Genomic DNA, 16787 nt, shown 5'->3' on the forward strand with positions numbered 1-16787 from the left:
TTAGGGTTGTGAAAGATCTGTATCTTAGATAACCCATATAATATTAATATACGATGAATCTCAACACGCAAAAATTTCTGTAAGAAAATTGGTCGGATCCTCATGGACTTTTTACATAAGGAAAATTTTCCAAATGAAATTATGGAGCTCTTCAGCTCTCTTACAAGAAGAAATGACACAGATTTTCCTATGGAAAAAGCTGCAATGAGCCAAATAACAAAAATGTTGAAGCTAGACAAATAATACGGGCCAAATCCGAGACAATCAATCTAAACATTTCTTTTTTCATCCCACTGCTGCTGGAGTCATTTCCCTCTTCATCGTTCAAATTGCCACATCTTATCCCAAATCTGAACCGGCCCCTGGTGTCCCAAGGTCGGCCAACTAATCTTGTTTTATACCAAAGAATTTATCATCAACTTATTTAAGCCTCTACACTCTTCACCTGATTCTCAATTCAAATATCATCCTTTACATGTTTACTAACAAACCTAGCGTTTTTAGGGGTCACTCAAAAAGAATTAGGGACCACCTTTTTATTCCCATCCATTGAAGGAGGTTAAGGGATGTCTTAAAAATAAAAAATTGTCTATATTGTCCTTCACCTTTATACTAAATCTAAACCTATATCCTTTATTTTCATAATCATATCATTCCACTTCTTCTTCTCTTTTCCACCCATTGAAATTTTTTTCCATCATTTTAATTTTGATTGAAAACAAAGATCATCGATCAAACAAATGTCATGATTGATTGTTTAAAATTAAAACCCAAAATTCATTAACCTTAGAGTTGAAACTTAGAACATCAAAAAAAAAAAAGGAGTTCAACAAACAAAACGAATAGATGATAGTAGTTGTGATTCAAAATTAGGATTTGATTATTTGAAATCAAAAATTTGTTCCGAAAATTTTCTTGGATTTACAGTAGCAGAAACATAATCGGTAGATAACTATTTATTTTACCTACCGATTATGGTTGATGTTCTTGGATTTACACTAGCAGAAACATAATCGGTAGATAATAATCTACTTTACCTACCGATTATGGTTGATGTTCTTCGTTTCTTAAGAACATCAACCATAATCGGTAGGTAAATTGATCGATATCTACCGATTATTCTTGATTCTAAAAATTAAATTTCTCTGTACAAAAAGTTACGCACAATCGATAGATAATGAACACCATTAACTACCGATTGTGAAAGTAGAAAATTTTGAAACTTTTGTTAAGTTTTGAAAATTTGAATTTGAGGCCATGAACACAATCGGCAGATAATAAGCATCACTTATTAACACAATTCACTTCCGATTATGGTATTACTAAAATTCGAAAATTTAGTATATTCGGAGGTTAAAGTAACACACTTTACTACCGATTATGGTAGTACCAAAGTTCGAAAATTTTAGGATTTTGGCAAAATCATATTTTGGGGCCAATATACATTCGGAAGTCAAATTTACTACCGATTATGGTAGTACTAATATTCGAAAATTGAATATATTCGGAGGTTAAAGTAACACACTTTACTACCGATTATGGTAGTACCAAAATTCGAAAATTTTAAGATTTTGCAAAATCACATTTTGGGGCCAATATACATTCGGAAATCAAATTTACTACCGATTATGGTAGTACTAATATTCGAAAATTGAGTATATTCGGAGGTTAAAGTAACACACTTTACTACCGATTATGGTAGTACCAAAGTTCGAAAATTTTAGGATTTTGGCAAAATCTCATTTTGGGGGCAATATACGTTCGGAAGTTAAATTTACTACCGATTATGATAGTGCTAAAATTTGAAAATTTAGTATATTCGGAGGTTAAAGTAACACACTTTACTACCGATTATGGTAGTACCAAAGTTCGAAAATTTTAGGATTTTGGCAAAATCTCATTTTGGGGACAATATGCATTCGGAAGTCAAATTTACTACCGATTATGGTAGTACTAAGATTCAAAAAATGAATATATTCGGAGGCTAAAGTAACACAATTTACTACCGATTATGGTTGTACCAAAGTTCGAAAATTTAAGAATTTTGGCAAAATATCATTTTGGGGCAAATATACATTCGGAAGTTAAAGTAACACATTTTATTACCGATTATGGTTGTACCAAAGTCGAAAATTAAAGGATTTTGGAAAAATCTCATTTTGGGACCAATATACATTCGGAAGTTAAAGTAACACACTTTACTACCGATTATGATTGTACCAAAATTCGAAAAAGCAAAAAAAAAAAAAAAATCCCTAAATTTTTTTATCACCCGAATCCTGCTCAAACTACTGAATATCGAAGGGTAATTTTGTCATTACGAAATATGGGAGATAAGGGGTGAACACAATTTAAGATTGGGTGACCTTTTTTGTTTTATTGTTGGCCCCTAGTTTCTTTTGAGTGGCCCCTAAAAACGCTACGCTAACAAAGATTCAAACTTGTAAAGTTATCTGGGGTGATGTCACTGGCATACAATTAGCCAAGTTTAGGTAAAATAGACTGTTGCCCAAAGGAAAAGGGCACTTGGCATCACTTGGGTCAACCAACGTGGAGGTAGACATGTGTATTTGTGTTTAGCTCTATTTATTACTAGAACCTCATTCCTTCTTGGGGTGCTATTTTGTTGTTGGAAAATCTTGGAAACACCAAACATACATTTAAAATTTTAAAGTGTTGTAGTAGTAGTAGCAGGACATTAAATATTAATTTGTTTGTGTCTTTCTGAGAAGCCTTTATTGGAGGAGTACACTCTACTATTTGTTCTCTTCCTCTTTGTCCATTCAAACACAGAGAGATTAGAGAGTGTTGGAGAGAAGAAGAGATAGAGAGAGCTGCTCTAGGCTTCAAGATAGTACTATTTTGAATTATCAACTGGTAGTTGTTTGCTAGAGAAGGTGAAAGAAAAGATGATGAGCGCATCAAAGTTCATAAAATGTGTAACAGTTGGTGATGGTGCAGTTGGGAAGACATGTATGCTCATTTGTTATACCAGTAACAAGTTCCCTACTGTAAGTTCTTTCATTTTTGCTTATGGGGTTCTAGTTTCTTGCTTGCTTGGGTGTAGTTTTTTGCTAGAGACCTTGAAATCTTGCTTCTTTAAACTTCAACAAGTTCAGCTAAATCTCTAAAATCATTTGAAATCTTAGTTTCTTTCATTTTTGTTTCTGGGATTTTAGTTTCAGTACAGTTTTTTTTTTTTTTTTTTTTGAAAATTGAAATCATGGGTGACTAGTGTTTTTTTTCTTTCTTTTATTCAAAATATGTTTAATAAATGATTATGAATCCAAAGTTTTGTTGCCTTAATTAATGGGTTTTGTGTTTTTTTGGGGGGATGCAGGATTATGTGCCCACAGTTTTTGACAACTTCAGTGCAAATGTGGCTGTTGATGGGAACATTGTAAACTTGGGATTATGGGATACTGCAGGTAATAATACAAGCCCTCATCATAATGCACTCATTCTAGGGTCTTATGCAGATGCAATACAAGCCCTTCTGAGTCTATTACTTAATTGTCATTTTTGCCCTTGTGTTTGACTCAAAATTGCAGGTCAAGAAGATTATAGTAGATTGAGACCATTGAGTTACAGAGGAGCTGACATTTTTGTTTTGGCTTTCTCTTTACTCAGCAGAGCTAGCTATGAAAATGTACTCAAAAAGGTATTGGTTTTCTGGTTTTTTGTTTTACTACTTCTCTTTTGTTTAGGTTGGGTCATTTTCATTTCAAAAATTCAAATTAAAGTAGTCATGGACAAAAAAGTGGGTCACTTTCCTTTCAAACTAAAGGCTCCATATCTGAATTTATTTTTGGGTTTTGTTAACTTGAAGCTTGGAAATTGTAGTGTCAACTGTCAATGTAGTTAATGTTTGTCGTTCCGCGAACCGAGGGTAGGTCACCCTGTGCACATCCATTGGAGGGTGGTCAGTCACCCCTGTGCCCATCCATAGGGAATACAAGTTATGATGATATATCTGTAATTGTATCTGAAAACTGAAACTTGTTGAAATTGCCAACCACCTGACATAACTAATGTTCTTGATATTTAACAGTGGATGCCTGAACTTCGGCGATTTGCACCCAATGTTCCAATTATTCTCGTGGGTACAAAATTAGGTAAGTCTAACATTTCATTTCTTATCCGTATTTAGGTTAGGTCACGTTTAATGTTGTTTTAGTTCAGCATTTTCTGTGTTGATTCGGTGTTGGGTTTACAGATCTTCGCGACAACAGAGGATATATGAATGACCATATGGATTATGGTGCAATAACGTCTGCGCAGGTACCACTTATAGAATCTCATTTTATTGATTCGTGTTCTTTTTCGTGTGTCTAAGAAGCACTAGAAATTGAAATTCAAATGTGATTCTGAAGTGGTTGAAAATGTTATGTGTAGGGTGAAGAATTGAGGAAACAGATTGGTGCAGCAGCTTACATAGAGTGCAGTTCTAAAACTCAACAGGTAGTGCTCTTGAAGTGAAAGAATGTCTTAATTCTCACTTACAAAAAGAAAACAAGAAAATGTTTTAATTCTCAGCTGACTATTTCGATATTGCATTTTTCATTTCCTGACAATAACTTGGCTTATGATGCCTTCATTTGTATCACCCAGAATATCAAAGCTGTTTTTGATACTGCTATCAAGGCTGTTCTGCAACCTCCTAAAAGGAAGGAAATGCCAAAGATGAGACGGCGAAGAAGTACTAGTCGCTCAATTATGTAAGTGCTTAGAATATTTCGAGTTTACATGATGAATACAGTTTCTAAAGCTACTATGGTGGCTTCAAACAAAGAGTAGTGTGTACTAGAGCATAGCATCCGTCGAGATTTGTCTATTTTCAGTGCCACAAAACAAATTTGAAAATATACAACAGGTTCGTGAAAGCTGGATTACCTAAACAAAAAAAAGTAAACGAATATTAGAAATTAATAGAAGCTTAGCTCTCTTATAATTGACTAAGTAATAAACTGATTGCGCGTGCATTTCAGGCACTGCAACCCAATTAACATTTTTCATTTCATATTTTTGCAGGACGGTGATGTGCGGAGGATGTGCTGCTTAGGCCACTCAAGTGGGGTTTATGGGGTGCAGTAGTAGCAATAGAAGCCCACTCTTGGATGCAGTAACCATGTTTTGTCTCAATATCTCCTTGGCTTTTTGAAGGACTGGTGTCACATGAAAAAGCCACTTAACATGCTTATGGTACTTTGTGTAATAGTTTTTGTTTTGGGATTATGATGGTGTAAAACTTTTTCTAACAAATTGGTTATTGAACTATCTCCCTCGGTTGTGGCAGAAGGGAATTTATCGTTCTCTTGGGCTAGGATATATATATTATGGAAAATGTCTTTCTTTGTCCGCTCATATTTTTCTGTAGTTTTCTGGACATTCATTCTCTTACATTGACCATTTTGCATAAACTAGATAAATTTCTTCTTCTAGGTCTCTCTGTGAGAAGTATGCTCAATTCTCTTCTGAATAGCCTGCTTGAGACTCTTAAGCAATGTAACGTCTGCTGGTGATCAAACTTGGCTGAAATTTTAGTGTGAAAATGTTTCCTACTTGGCTAATTGCAAATCTGAAGTTTCAGAAAATATTTCTAACAAAAGCACAAACCTTAGACTACCAAATTCTGCAGTTAAGCTGTACTCATTTTCTGGTCAGGGCATACGATTATAAATGAGAAGAGCATCAACTGCTCTGGATACAGAGTATAGTATTACCAAATTCTGCAGTTAAAATGATAGCACAGTCCCAATGGACTGGGCCAGACCTATTTCAGAGCCACTAGTAGAGATATGAGATACAAAATATCAAGTATAACCAAAAAGTATAACCTGATAAACCATTTCCAGTTTACATTTCTGTTTTAATGCTTATTACTAGAAAAAGAAACCCGAGCTGACAAAACTCAAGTCTTATTTTCACACTTATCATGAGCAAAAATATAGGGTATTCTTATTTACAAAGTTGAGATATGTAAATGTTTATAGGATAAATACCTCTATAGGTTGTACTTCTCAAAACGCGAGCATCAACTATTGCATTTCAGTATGGTGGTTGTAAGCACCTTTGTCTTCAAGTAGCTAACACCCCATTCCTTTGACTAAAATCAAGCAGTTTCTGTATTTAGGCACTCCAGTAAAGTTTTGGGATGCTCCGAAACACTTCCTTGGAATTCAAGGATTCGGATATCCTGGATTAGTCGTCTTCTGACGCTTGATCGGACTTTGATTACTTGTTTCTGGCTTGGAGGACGGACGGCTTCTAGGTTCCGATGAAGGGCTTCTACGTCTAAAGTCTTCGCCTGATAACATGTACATGTTTTCTGGTCCTGGAGCAAAAAAATCAGCCGGGTTTCTGTTGGTAGAGCAATCGCCCAACTTCTCCTTTACAGGCAAGTTTCTCTCGCTTCTATTGATTGAACTCGGGCCAGGATAGCCAGTTACAGGAAGATTTCTCTCTCTTGTGCTGTAGACCTCCGATTCCACATTGATAACGGGATTTACTATTTCTTGTGGCTGTCCCTTGAACGGCATAGAATTGGAAACAGATGCTGGTTTTTTCACGAAATAGAAGGTAGGAGTAACATATGTATGGTGTTTACCTGAACTGCTTGATCCTTGGACCCTTGGTTGGGCAACTGGATTTGTTAATTTTGTTTGTCCTACTTCTTTAGCTTGTCCCATGAATGGCACAGAACCGGAAGCCAATGAGAGATCTTTCCCTGAGTTTTGCAGAGAAACTGGACTCTTATATTTCGAACCTGTAGGCTGTGTAGGTGAATTCTTTCTTTTTGCTAGCTCGTCTTCATGAGCTCCGAAGGATGAAGAAGACAACATTGTTTCCCAATAATTATTTTTCTTAGACCCTGTGATCATCCTAGAGTCTGCATTCTTCTGTGATGAAGCAACTGCACCGAAATTCAGAACTGGGGGGAATTGTTCAACAGAATTTAACAGTCTAGAAGAGGGTGGGGGCATCAAGGTCTTGGATCGTTCTTTCTCAAAACTAGACAAATCTTTTTGATGAACACCGGCGGGATAGGGCGACTGTTTACTAAAATTCTGACCTGCATCCATGAGTTTGAGCAAGTGCATCGCTGGTATAGTCTGATCACTGCTATACATATCCAGTGGCCCCATTTTCTTTAGATGACTGCCGTCACCCCTTCCTGCACCCAAAAACTGAAGATCACTATTTGTTCCCTTGGTCTTGTTACAATAATTCCTTTCCTGCTTCTGAAGGTGAATATTACTTGGATCAACAAATGGCAAATCATGATCCCTATAGAAGATTCCTCTGTGTGATGGTTCAGAGCATTGAGAAGGCCTTTTCGACTTGCTAGGTTCAGCAACACACATCTCGGGGCCATTGACTCTAAAAGGGGCACTGTTTGGAACCATTGGAGACCAAGGATGACGGTCTTTTCTACTCGAACTGTTGCCTGAAACTTTCTCAGGCATCTGATGTGCCTCCAAGGATGGGTGTAAAGGGATAGAGAATCGATTATTGGGTAGCATGTCTTCCTTCCAGCTGAGATTTTGATCATAGTTTTTGCTGGAAGAACCTCTAGCAGAAAATGGAAAACCTCTTGGTGGTTGATCAGGATTCTGTGAAAATGGTGGAAATCCCAATGACCCATGAGCGCACTGTGTTGGTTGGCTCACACTGAAATTGATGTTTCTGTTCTTGCTGACTGCAGGAAATAGGAAACCATCGGATTTTTTCTTGTTTGGTATCGCAGCACTACCTTTTGAAGATATGCTATTCCCTTCATTGCTCGAACTATTCTTCCTTAATCCAGAGTTCTTCTCATACAACATTCTTGACATTTCACTGCCAATAATATCTGTAATATCCGTCCTGTTAGCACTAGAATCTTTTATGTTTTCTGTTCTTGACGAGTATGTGATGTTCTGAGTACTCCCTTCGCCACTAAGACGCCTTTCATGCTGATTCCTAGCCATTAGTTCGACGATTTCCATAGGGATATCATCAAAAGCTGCTTGTTGGGATGCATTGTGGATACTGTCATCATTCTGTGTCATGGAGATGTTCTGTGGTCCATGACTAACAGTACTGCTCTTATTGCTGTATATACCAGACGGTTCCTGGGAATTACATCAATGTCAAATAAGTTACTCATAAATAAAAGAGTGCAAAACAAAACATAATTTCCTAAGTTGAAGTTTTGGTAACATCTTGCTCAGTACCATTATTGACAGTCAAATATTAAATTCTTCGCATACAGGCTTCAGTAACATGAATTGTATTTGTACTTGTCGTTCGGTGTACCGTGTAGGGATCCCTTATACTAATAGTGACTCGGATGTTTCAATCAGATGACTCAAGATAAATGCAAAGTCATATATTAAAGCAACGCAGCTTATCTTAGTAACCGGAGAAAAGTTTCTTACCCTGGGTTGGAATTTGAAAGAAATAGCAGCTTCACGCATGTCGCCTCCACCTTTAGCCTGGGGCAAACCATTCTGCTTCTTACTTGAGATAGCTTTCTTATTAGTAGCCAAATTGTGATCTAGACGTTGTTGTATGAATCCTGCAGTGAAGCCTGGATAAGGAGACTTTGCAGGAGGGCTACGGCAATTCTCTGTATCTCTCCCTAAAAGCTGGTCTCTCCCTGAGATGCCTTCTGGGCCATACATCAAGAAAGAGTTGGCATCTTGAAGCTGAGAGAAATCCTTGTTCATATCAATATCTAGTCCTGTTCTAGAGAGTGCATTTCTTTTTGGCTTTGAAGGGGCAGTTTCAGCTCCAGCTTCAACATGCGCCTCCTCTTGCCTCACTGAAGAAGGTTGGCCAATTTCAATCCTGGACCTCTTCTGTTTCTTCTGACACAAAGTAAGCTTTCCATCATTTATGTGTTTCGTCAAACGACTTCTGGAATTTATAGAATTAACATCTACAGCGGAAGCATTTTTAGCATCTGCTTCACGTGCATGTTCTGCAAAATTCATCATAGTAGGCAGCTGGTCCTCTTCTTGAGAAAACTTAGTCCTTTTCCTTTTATTGCTTGGAACAACTGATTTGTCATTTCCTTCGACACACCCCTGATTATTCAGATCCAGATTTAAATCTATCCCTTTAGCATGAGAAGCTTCCGTCACTATGTTATCAGGGATGGTTTCTCTGTCAGAAACACTATCTTTGCAGGATGTGACAGCGTCTCCACTGCTAAGAATGTCACTCATTAAACGCACTTTTTGTGCTTTCTTTTTCTGACAAGTTCCACCTGAAACTTCAATATTATTACTGGGAAGATCTTTGGCACGAGGAGCATTTCTGATTATGTTCACATCATTTCCTCCAAAGAGATCAGACTCACCCTCGTCTATTTCCTTTGGATAAAGTCTATCAGTTTGATCTTCGATTGGGTTGAGAGCCTCATTCTTATGGCTACCCACATCAGAAACCCCAATCACTTCCGAATCTGTCAATACCTTGCCAAGTTGTTTGTCAGACTTAGTACAAGGATTACTGCTGCAGATTTCAGAGTTTTGTTTTCCTTCTGGCTTTGAGGACCGAGCATCAAGACCAACATCAGAAATTTCTTTTGAACCATCAATGTCAGGATTTGCAAATGGGAAGCCGATAGCAGCTCCATAAACAGTTGAATGAACTCCATGCTTTTCTAGCGGACCTGGTTCACTTCCACTTATGTCTACTGTCAGACTAACGTTAATGTCTGGCACAACCTGGGAAAACTCAGTCAACTGGTTCACAATGTCTCCTGCATTAACACCACACTGATTACATGTCCGGCTATCTACAAAGCCGAAAGAGATAAGTCAAGATCCATTTAATATTATTTGAAGACGCATAAGAGATTAGAAAAATGTCTAGAAAGTAAAAAGGTATACACACCATCTCCAACAGGGTTAACTGCTACGGCCTCCGTTTCTTTCCTGCAACTAGATAACGATGGGTCAACATTCAAATCTAAAGGAGTGTGACCATTATTCTCCTTTCTTCCTCCAAAATTGCTGTCTTTGGATGCGATTCGCAAACCAGAAGATAACTTAGCTACCTCAGCACTGCTCGGGAAGATGGCATCAACATGAGAATCAGGAACCTTACCAACTTCAATACCAGTACAATTTTGGCAGCGCCAATATTTGAAATCAGGAGCACGCATAGGAGGAAGTAGCATTCGAGAAAATGGCAAACACGCATTCAAATCTTTCTTGCGTCGCTCAAGACAATACCCACTGCATTAGTGAGAACAATAAACTTGTTAAGAAATAACCACCAAAAAAACATTCTTCTCCAACTCAATCGATTGGTTCAAGATGAATCCTAATGCACTTATACCGCTCTATAAGTTCAATAAAATGACAAAATTTCTTATTTTTACTAATAAGATGAACCGTGAAAGATGCTACTTTAAACTCCACCACAACACAAAAAATAAGAATCTTATGAGAAACCTTACAAAAGAGCAACACAAGAGGGAGTACAAGGGTCATTTTGAAAAAATAATACCGTGGATAAATACCGTTTATAACCATAAGTCGGAATTAAGACGACATAATACTTCTTAATTTTATCGAATTTTAGGGGCATAATCGAGAAACGACTTTTTCCGACCTCGTAACTGTCTCTAGGGTTAGTTACCATTAGCAATAGACCAGCAAATTTGTTGCGCACCAGTACATATGAACAAACATTTGCACACACAGTGACAGAGAAGCAAACAAGCGAGAAAGAGAGGGAGGAAAAAAAACGAAATTAAAAAAATAAAAAAAAAATTTAAAAATTAAAAGTAAATTGGATGAAGGAAATCTGAAAAGGAAAAGACTCCCTCCCCCCCTAAGCATGGAAACAAGATGCCAAATATATTGAAGGATCGTATCATTTCAGAGCAATGAAATAGGGATAGCATTATTAGATCCTGCCTACACCTGGAAAACTGATCGTCTTCTAAGCGAAACAACTTGGACTTAAAGTGAATATTGAATCAAAACATAACATAAACCAAGCGGATGCAGAATATAAATTTAGCATAATATGAATCGTCTAGAAAAGTTAGCAGATACTGAACATATATGATATATGAATATAGAAAAACTTGAGCTTACCGCATAGAGAAGTGCCCACATCCTCCGTTCTTCTCAATGTTGACATTCGGCGCCATAGATCCTCAACTAGGGTAAAAAATAATGCTAGATTTAGACAAAAAGGCGAATTACTCCTCACACAACCTTTTTCACATATCCCTCTCCTCCATCTTATAAAGGCAGCAAAAAGATTCGAAATCCCAGAGAGGCGGTGTATACCTACACATTGTTAACCCTAAAAAATTAAATGCTGATTTTAAAAATTAATTACCTTCAAAAGATAGAAAGAATAGAGTCATCAATTGCTAGGCACGAGATCGCTCTACCTACATCGAGCGCCTCTATGTGCACCCGCTTTAACAGTGGGTGCACATTACGTACGATACTTTTCATTCATTCAATCCATATAATGAGTAGAACGGTAGAAGCTAGGGAATGCACAGCCATTATAAATTGCAGCGGCACGGTATATAGAATCCAACAACATGTGCATGCCTTACAAGTACATTGTTTTCCAACTAGGAAACTACTGTGGTAGCATGCATTTTGCAGTAGAACATATGATACATGCATCAGCCTAGGAAATGCAACTTACATGAGAATATGAATAGGTTCAAGTTTATGAAAACTTACTATTACTGCAAGTAATTAACAAAGTTCATTCCTATGTGAAATCTTCCGCTAGTGATTCGGTTGTAATTCCATGTTAATAACGTTCATATATAGAACAAACCTTGTCGAGTCAGGACTTAGTATAGATGCATGTAACCAAAAGGAACTTCCTTATTCAAGCATATAAGAAATAATGTATACATACGATGATCACCAAGCTATAATAAGCATATCGAATAACACGCAATCCACAATACACAAATCAGTTATTCAGTTTCTTACTTAATCCCAAGGCCACTAATTGCAATATTACTCAAAAACTAGCGTCAAAAACTTGAATATAACCAAGTTTTTAAGCAAACCCATTCTTAAAATTAAAGTGTATCACATAAAATAACGTACTTATAAGCTTACAACATTATACGGACATCAATACCTACCATTGTATCTCTTATATTAACGTAGTTAAGGCAGAATCTAAAGCAAAATAACACTATAAAACCTAACCCTAATTACATTCAAAAAAAACGTTTTTTTCCAATTAAAAAAACGTTACAGTTGTTATAATTAATTAAATTGAAAAATCTTCTTAATTAAAACCCAGCTCAGATATGAGTGTTAATTCAATTCACTTAACCTAATTTGCACATAGATGAAAGGAAAGAACAAAAAAAATCCAATCTCTTTTATTTTCTCAAATTAAAACTCACACCTCTTTGACAAAAAAAAAAAAAAAAAGGAAATCCATAAAATTTCAATCAAGTGAAAATTCTAGAACTATCAAGACGAAGAGAGAAAGAATCAAGATATAGAAAGAAAAAGAAGATTGAATCGGCACCAACCTGATTAGAACAGTACTGTTGTTGTTGTGGTTGTTGACTGAAATTTGAGATGAAAAAATATAAGATGATCTTCTCCCTTTTCTATTCCAACAGCTCCCAAATTCTCAAAACCGCAAAGATCTATCAACAATTTTGACGCAGACTATTTTCTTGAGGAGCCGTGTTATAGAAAGAAGACAATTTCAGGACAAAATAAAAACCAAACCCTCGAAATTTTAGGGTTTCTGATAGCTTATATCTCGATCCAAGAGAGGGATGAGAAGAAAATGAGAGTGAATTTCTTTGATTTTTTATTTAAACTTTATATATATTTATTTAATCTATTCCGTGAAACAAGGTTTAATGATCCCGCCATGCCATGTCAGCATCTCACGACCTTTTTGTTTTATTTATTTAATTCGTAAGAGAGAAAACAACAACAGCATGAGGCATGTGCGGTGGTGGTGGTGTGGTGGCCCAAATCTCACTGTCCATTTATAAGGCAAACAGAAACCCTAATTTCATTAAAGTAGTTGACAACAGAATAGAAAACCCTAACTTAACCACTGTGCCGGCCCTGTGGTTAAAAGTAACTAGAGCACTGACATTTTTAAACCCTAAAAATTAACCCTAATAACTAACTAGCCCACCGAAATCGCTAGGAACCAAAAGGTGGATGGATAGATTCCTTTTTGACCCTATCATACGTTTGTTGCCTTTTATTATTCTTCCCACCACCACCACCATCAAATCTCAAAACTTACCACTATTGCAGAGATATGTAATGGATTAGGGTTTCTTTTTTACTGTTACAACTATGCCCCATTGGATTTATGGTATCAATTTTAGACTGATGCTAGGAATTGTAAGTTACTGTTGCTTGGTTGTGATTAGGAGGAAATATATATGTATCTGGATAATAATGACCGTCTCAACAAAAATTGGACTTAGGGTTTCTGCCTTCAGTTTTGATCTTTCTTTTAGAAGATAGTAATCTCAAGTTACTGTTACGAATTTTTTTAGATTAGGGTTTTATTACCGTGAATTCTAGGTATTTGGACGAAAATACCCCTGTAAACAAAGTTGAATGGTTATAGGGCAGTGCCTTTATTTCTTTTAAGTACGTATCATTTTCATTATAGTGTGTCTAGAGACCAATAGTATTTATTGCTTATCAATTCCTTTTTCTTGATGGATGTAAATCTTTGGAGAGATACTATACGGAGGAATATTTTTTATTTCGTAGTATATTGATACTATTTCAATTAACTTGGAAATTGTGTAGTTTATTATGTAAGGGATTCTCTTCAAAAAAAAAAAAAGAATGTATGGGATTAGTTAGATTTATTAAACTAATCTTTCGAATATTATTTTAGTTCTTTAGTGGTTTAGCATATTTATTATGTACTCTGATTCCTTGGTTTCTCCTTCAATCTTACTGCTAGCAAACAATTAAAAATGAAGAATCAAATTGTTCCTATACTATATGTTAAAGTAGTCTATTTTTGGCTTAAATCTGAAGTCTTCTGATTAAGTTTTGTACTAAAACCATCAATCAAAAGAAAAGCTCAGTTATCTACTAAACCAAATCATGTCTGGCAAAAAGAATGTAAAAGCTAGTTAAAACAGTCCGGTCATTTTTTTAAATTAGTTGCGGACGACTTTACGTGTTAGGTAACTTAGATCAGGTGTAGGAAAAAAAGAACACTTAGATCAGGTGCACAAGAATATGTACCTCTTAACTATTAAATTTTTGGGTACGAATCTGACTACTTAGAAGTGTTTGTTGTGCACTTGTGCGCTTGATAGCACGGATCAGAAAAGTAAACGAAAAATTGGTGATTTGTCCAAATATTTTTAAAACATGATTCAAATGGACGAGTAAAAATTATTAAGGATGAAATGGACACCAAAAAAATAGCAAGGATGAAACTGAATTTATCCTGGCTTACACTTAAAAAATAGCAAGGATGAAACTGGATGCATCCTGATGTAAATTAAAAATAAGAAAAAATATTTGAAAATGGGTAGGATGAAATTGTTTACATCCTGGCTATTTTTACATTTTTGTCCATTTGAACAGTATCAAAATTTAAATGTCTTTTTCACTCAGGAATTGTTGATTTTGGTCTTTCTAACCAATTTTGTGAAAAATAAAATAGGATTATGTGAATCCTTATAAAAAAAATAAGTCGTCCGTTGTTTTTTGTAGCAGCTAGTAATGCGCTTGTAACAAATTCTTAATGTGTATAATTTAGGTGCTTGATGATGATTTATTAGATGAAAAACAAAAAAATCTTAAACACAACTCTTCCAACCAAGGGATATACCTAATCCGTTTCATTTGTTTATGTTTGTTAGGTTGTTAAAAGCTAATTCGTTCGAACTACGAAAACACCTTCTACCAAATTACTTTCTTTTCTGTTGTCAAAATTTATCATTGGTGATCTTTGTTGGTATGATCACATATTTGTTTATGAAGGCAAAATAGATACCCAAACCAACTGTCCAAAATAAATAGGTGCCGAGATAATGATTTTGATCAAAATACTTCCCCAAAGTAAATTTGTATTTGAACGGACAATAACACACGTTCAACAATTTTAAAAAGTTATTGTTACATAAGATTTTAGACGTAGACGAGAAATTTCGTCAACAGTTAGATCTTACAAAATGAGTGTGATGACATCGACTACAAAAAATCTTAGAGAAAGTCATATTTCTTATCTACGTATCAAATTCTAGAGTTAAGACTTGACGTTATAGGAGATGATTTACGAGACAAAACCCTTGTAACTAAATGCCAAAATAAGGCCTCCACATAGAACTCTTAACACCCACTGCATACATCTAATTAAGTTGGGACAATTAGCATTGGTATGATCATAATCGTTTATATTTTTGGACTGTCAAAAAAACTGGACGATGAACGACCTGAAGAGAACAGAAATGGGGAGAGGAAGGTTGATAGATGACCAACCTGCTTATAATATAAACCCTACAGAAATCAGCAGATACATATAGATTGATGGATTAGAACTCCATTGTTTGAGGATGAGTCCACCAAAGCCCTATTTTTAGAAGATTTCGACGGGGAATAGTGACCCCTTCAACTAAGTCAAACGCTTGACAACATGAGCAGTTCAATGACTTTCAACAGAAAATCTCATCTGTTCTAGTCCTGTTTATCATTTCTGATCAATAGAGATTAATACTATAGAAGTTCAAAAAGGAACCATCACCTGATCACCATATAAGACGAAATGCGGAGAGACCCGGGAGCCCGATGCATAACATGACAATTTCCCTATCGAAACAGACAACAATAGAACAAATACAACACGTACAAATGCATATACAGCATGGGATGACACCACTAGCAAGGAAATATTTGCATATAATTTTCCCTTACGTCTCTCTATCATCCGTCGAGTAGATAAACTTAGGCCTAGAAAAAGACTTAGCCACTTGAGGTATCGATTGGTCTCCACGCACTATCAGAGGTTTTCATGGTAGCAAAGAATCGTGTTTCCCTTACGTTTTCTTGTTTCTCTCATCAGTCAATGTCTTTCTTTCCATACGCACCCAATTAAGAGTCGTCCCGGTAATGTTCTCCCAATTCCAAATCCAAATATTTTTCAACTTTCACAGCGTGGGTTCCAGTGAATCTGAGCGTACTGGCTGTGCTTCGCAGTGTGTAGTCAATAGTCATAAATCTTAAGACGTATAAAAGTAGGGTTGCAATTGGTACGTATTGGGATGGAGGGTCCTATTCTGTTCTTGCATATATGGAAGGGTTACTATGCTAAATAAGATCCATCAGATTCCACGCACACAATTCTTCCATACCCCCTACCAGAAATCAGAATACACATGCAGCACAAACTGTTAATTTATACGTACAATTATCATCTATCTCCCAGCCAACTGATCGATAATATCTGAATTCCTTTATATATACGCAAATTTAACGTACGGTAATATCCCACTTGGGAAATCGCTAATTTTCTTAAAGAAAAATACTTTAACACTACAACTTCTTTAAAGGTAGATTCCTGCACAGGACATCAGTTTGAACACCAAAGAAGAGGGGTCTAGAGTTGGCACTAGTCAGGCAATGTTTTAACAGGAAAACCTTTCATACCTGGTTTATTTCTGGTAGGCACGCCTAGCTTTGATGGTTTCTCACCATAATCAGTTCATTGCCATACAAAGAATGTTATGTTTCTATATTGTTTCTCTCATCCTAATAATTCCAGAATATCTCTTTCTTTCA

At 36.1% G+C, this 16787-nt stretch overlaps 2 protein-coding genes across 5 annotated transcripts; one reads left to right on the forward strand and one right to left on the reverse strand.

Annotated features, from left to right (window-relative positions):
• The first annotated feature begins 2669 nt into the window (after positions 1-2669).
• LOC113337906 (rac-like GTP-binding protein ARAC7) lies at positions 2670-5358 on the forward strand. Its single transcript, XM_026583451.1, has 8 exons — positions 2670-3011; positions 3341-3428; positions 3552-3661; positions 4052-4115; positions 4217-4281; positions 4396-4461; positions 4612-4718; positions 5032-5358. Exons 1-8 carry the CDS (start codon positions 2910-2912, stop codon positions 5060-5062), a joined length of 633 nt encoding a protein of 210 aa, XP_026439236.1. The 5' UTR covers positions 2670-2909; the 3' UTR covers positions 5063-5358.
• Positions 4801-12813, reverse strand: LOC113337904 (protein EMBRYONIC FLOWER 1-like). 4 transcript variants are annotated; one of them, XR_003354499.1, is made up of 6 exons: positions 12533-12813; positions 11100-11297; positions 9886-10229; positions 8421-9787; positions 6003-8114; positions 4801-4893 (listed from the first exon to the last, which is right to left on the reverse strand). XR_003354499.1 is itself a non-coding variant. In XM_026583450.1 (5 exons), exons 2-5 carry the CDS (start codon positions 11153-11155, stop codon positions 6180-6182), a joined length of 3666 nt encoding a protein of 1221 aa, XP_026439235.1. In that variant the 5' UTR covers positions 11156-11297; positions 12533-12813; the 3' UTR covers positions 5805-6179. The 4 variants fall into 4 exon arrangements, 3 of the variants coding, with proteins under 3 accessions (XP_026439235.1, XP_026439233.1, XP_026439234.1); XM_026583450.1 differs by lacking the exon at positions 4801-4893 and having other exon boundaries at positions 5805-8114; positions 8421-9751; XM_026583448.1 differs by lacking the exon at positions 4801-4893 and having other exon boundaries at positions 5805-8114.
• Between the last annotated feature and the right edge of the window lie 3974 nt (positions 12814-16787).

Source organism: Papaver somniferum, unplaced genomic scaffold (assembly GCF_003573695.1).
Source record: "Papaver somniferum cultivar HN1 unplaced genomic scaffold, ASM357369v1 unplaced-scaffold_18, whole genome shotgun sequence".
In the NCBI taxonomy this organism is placed as follows: Eukaryota; Viridiplantae; Streptophyta; class Magnoliopsida; order Ranunculales; family Papaveraceae; genus Papaver; species Papaver somniferum.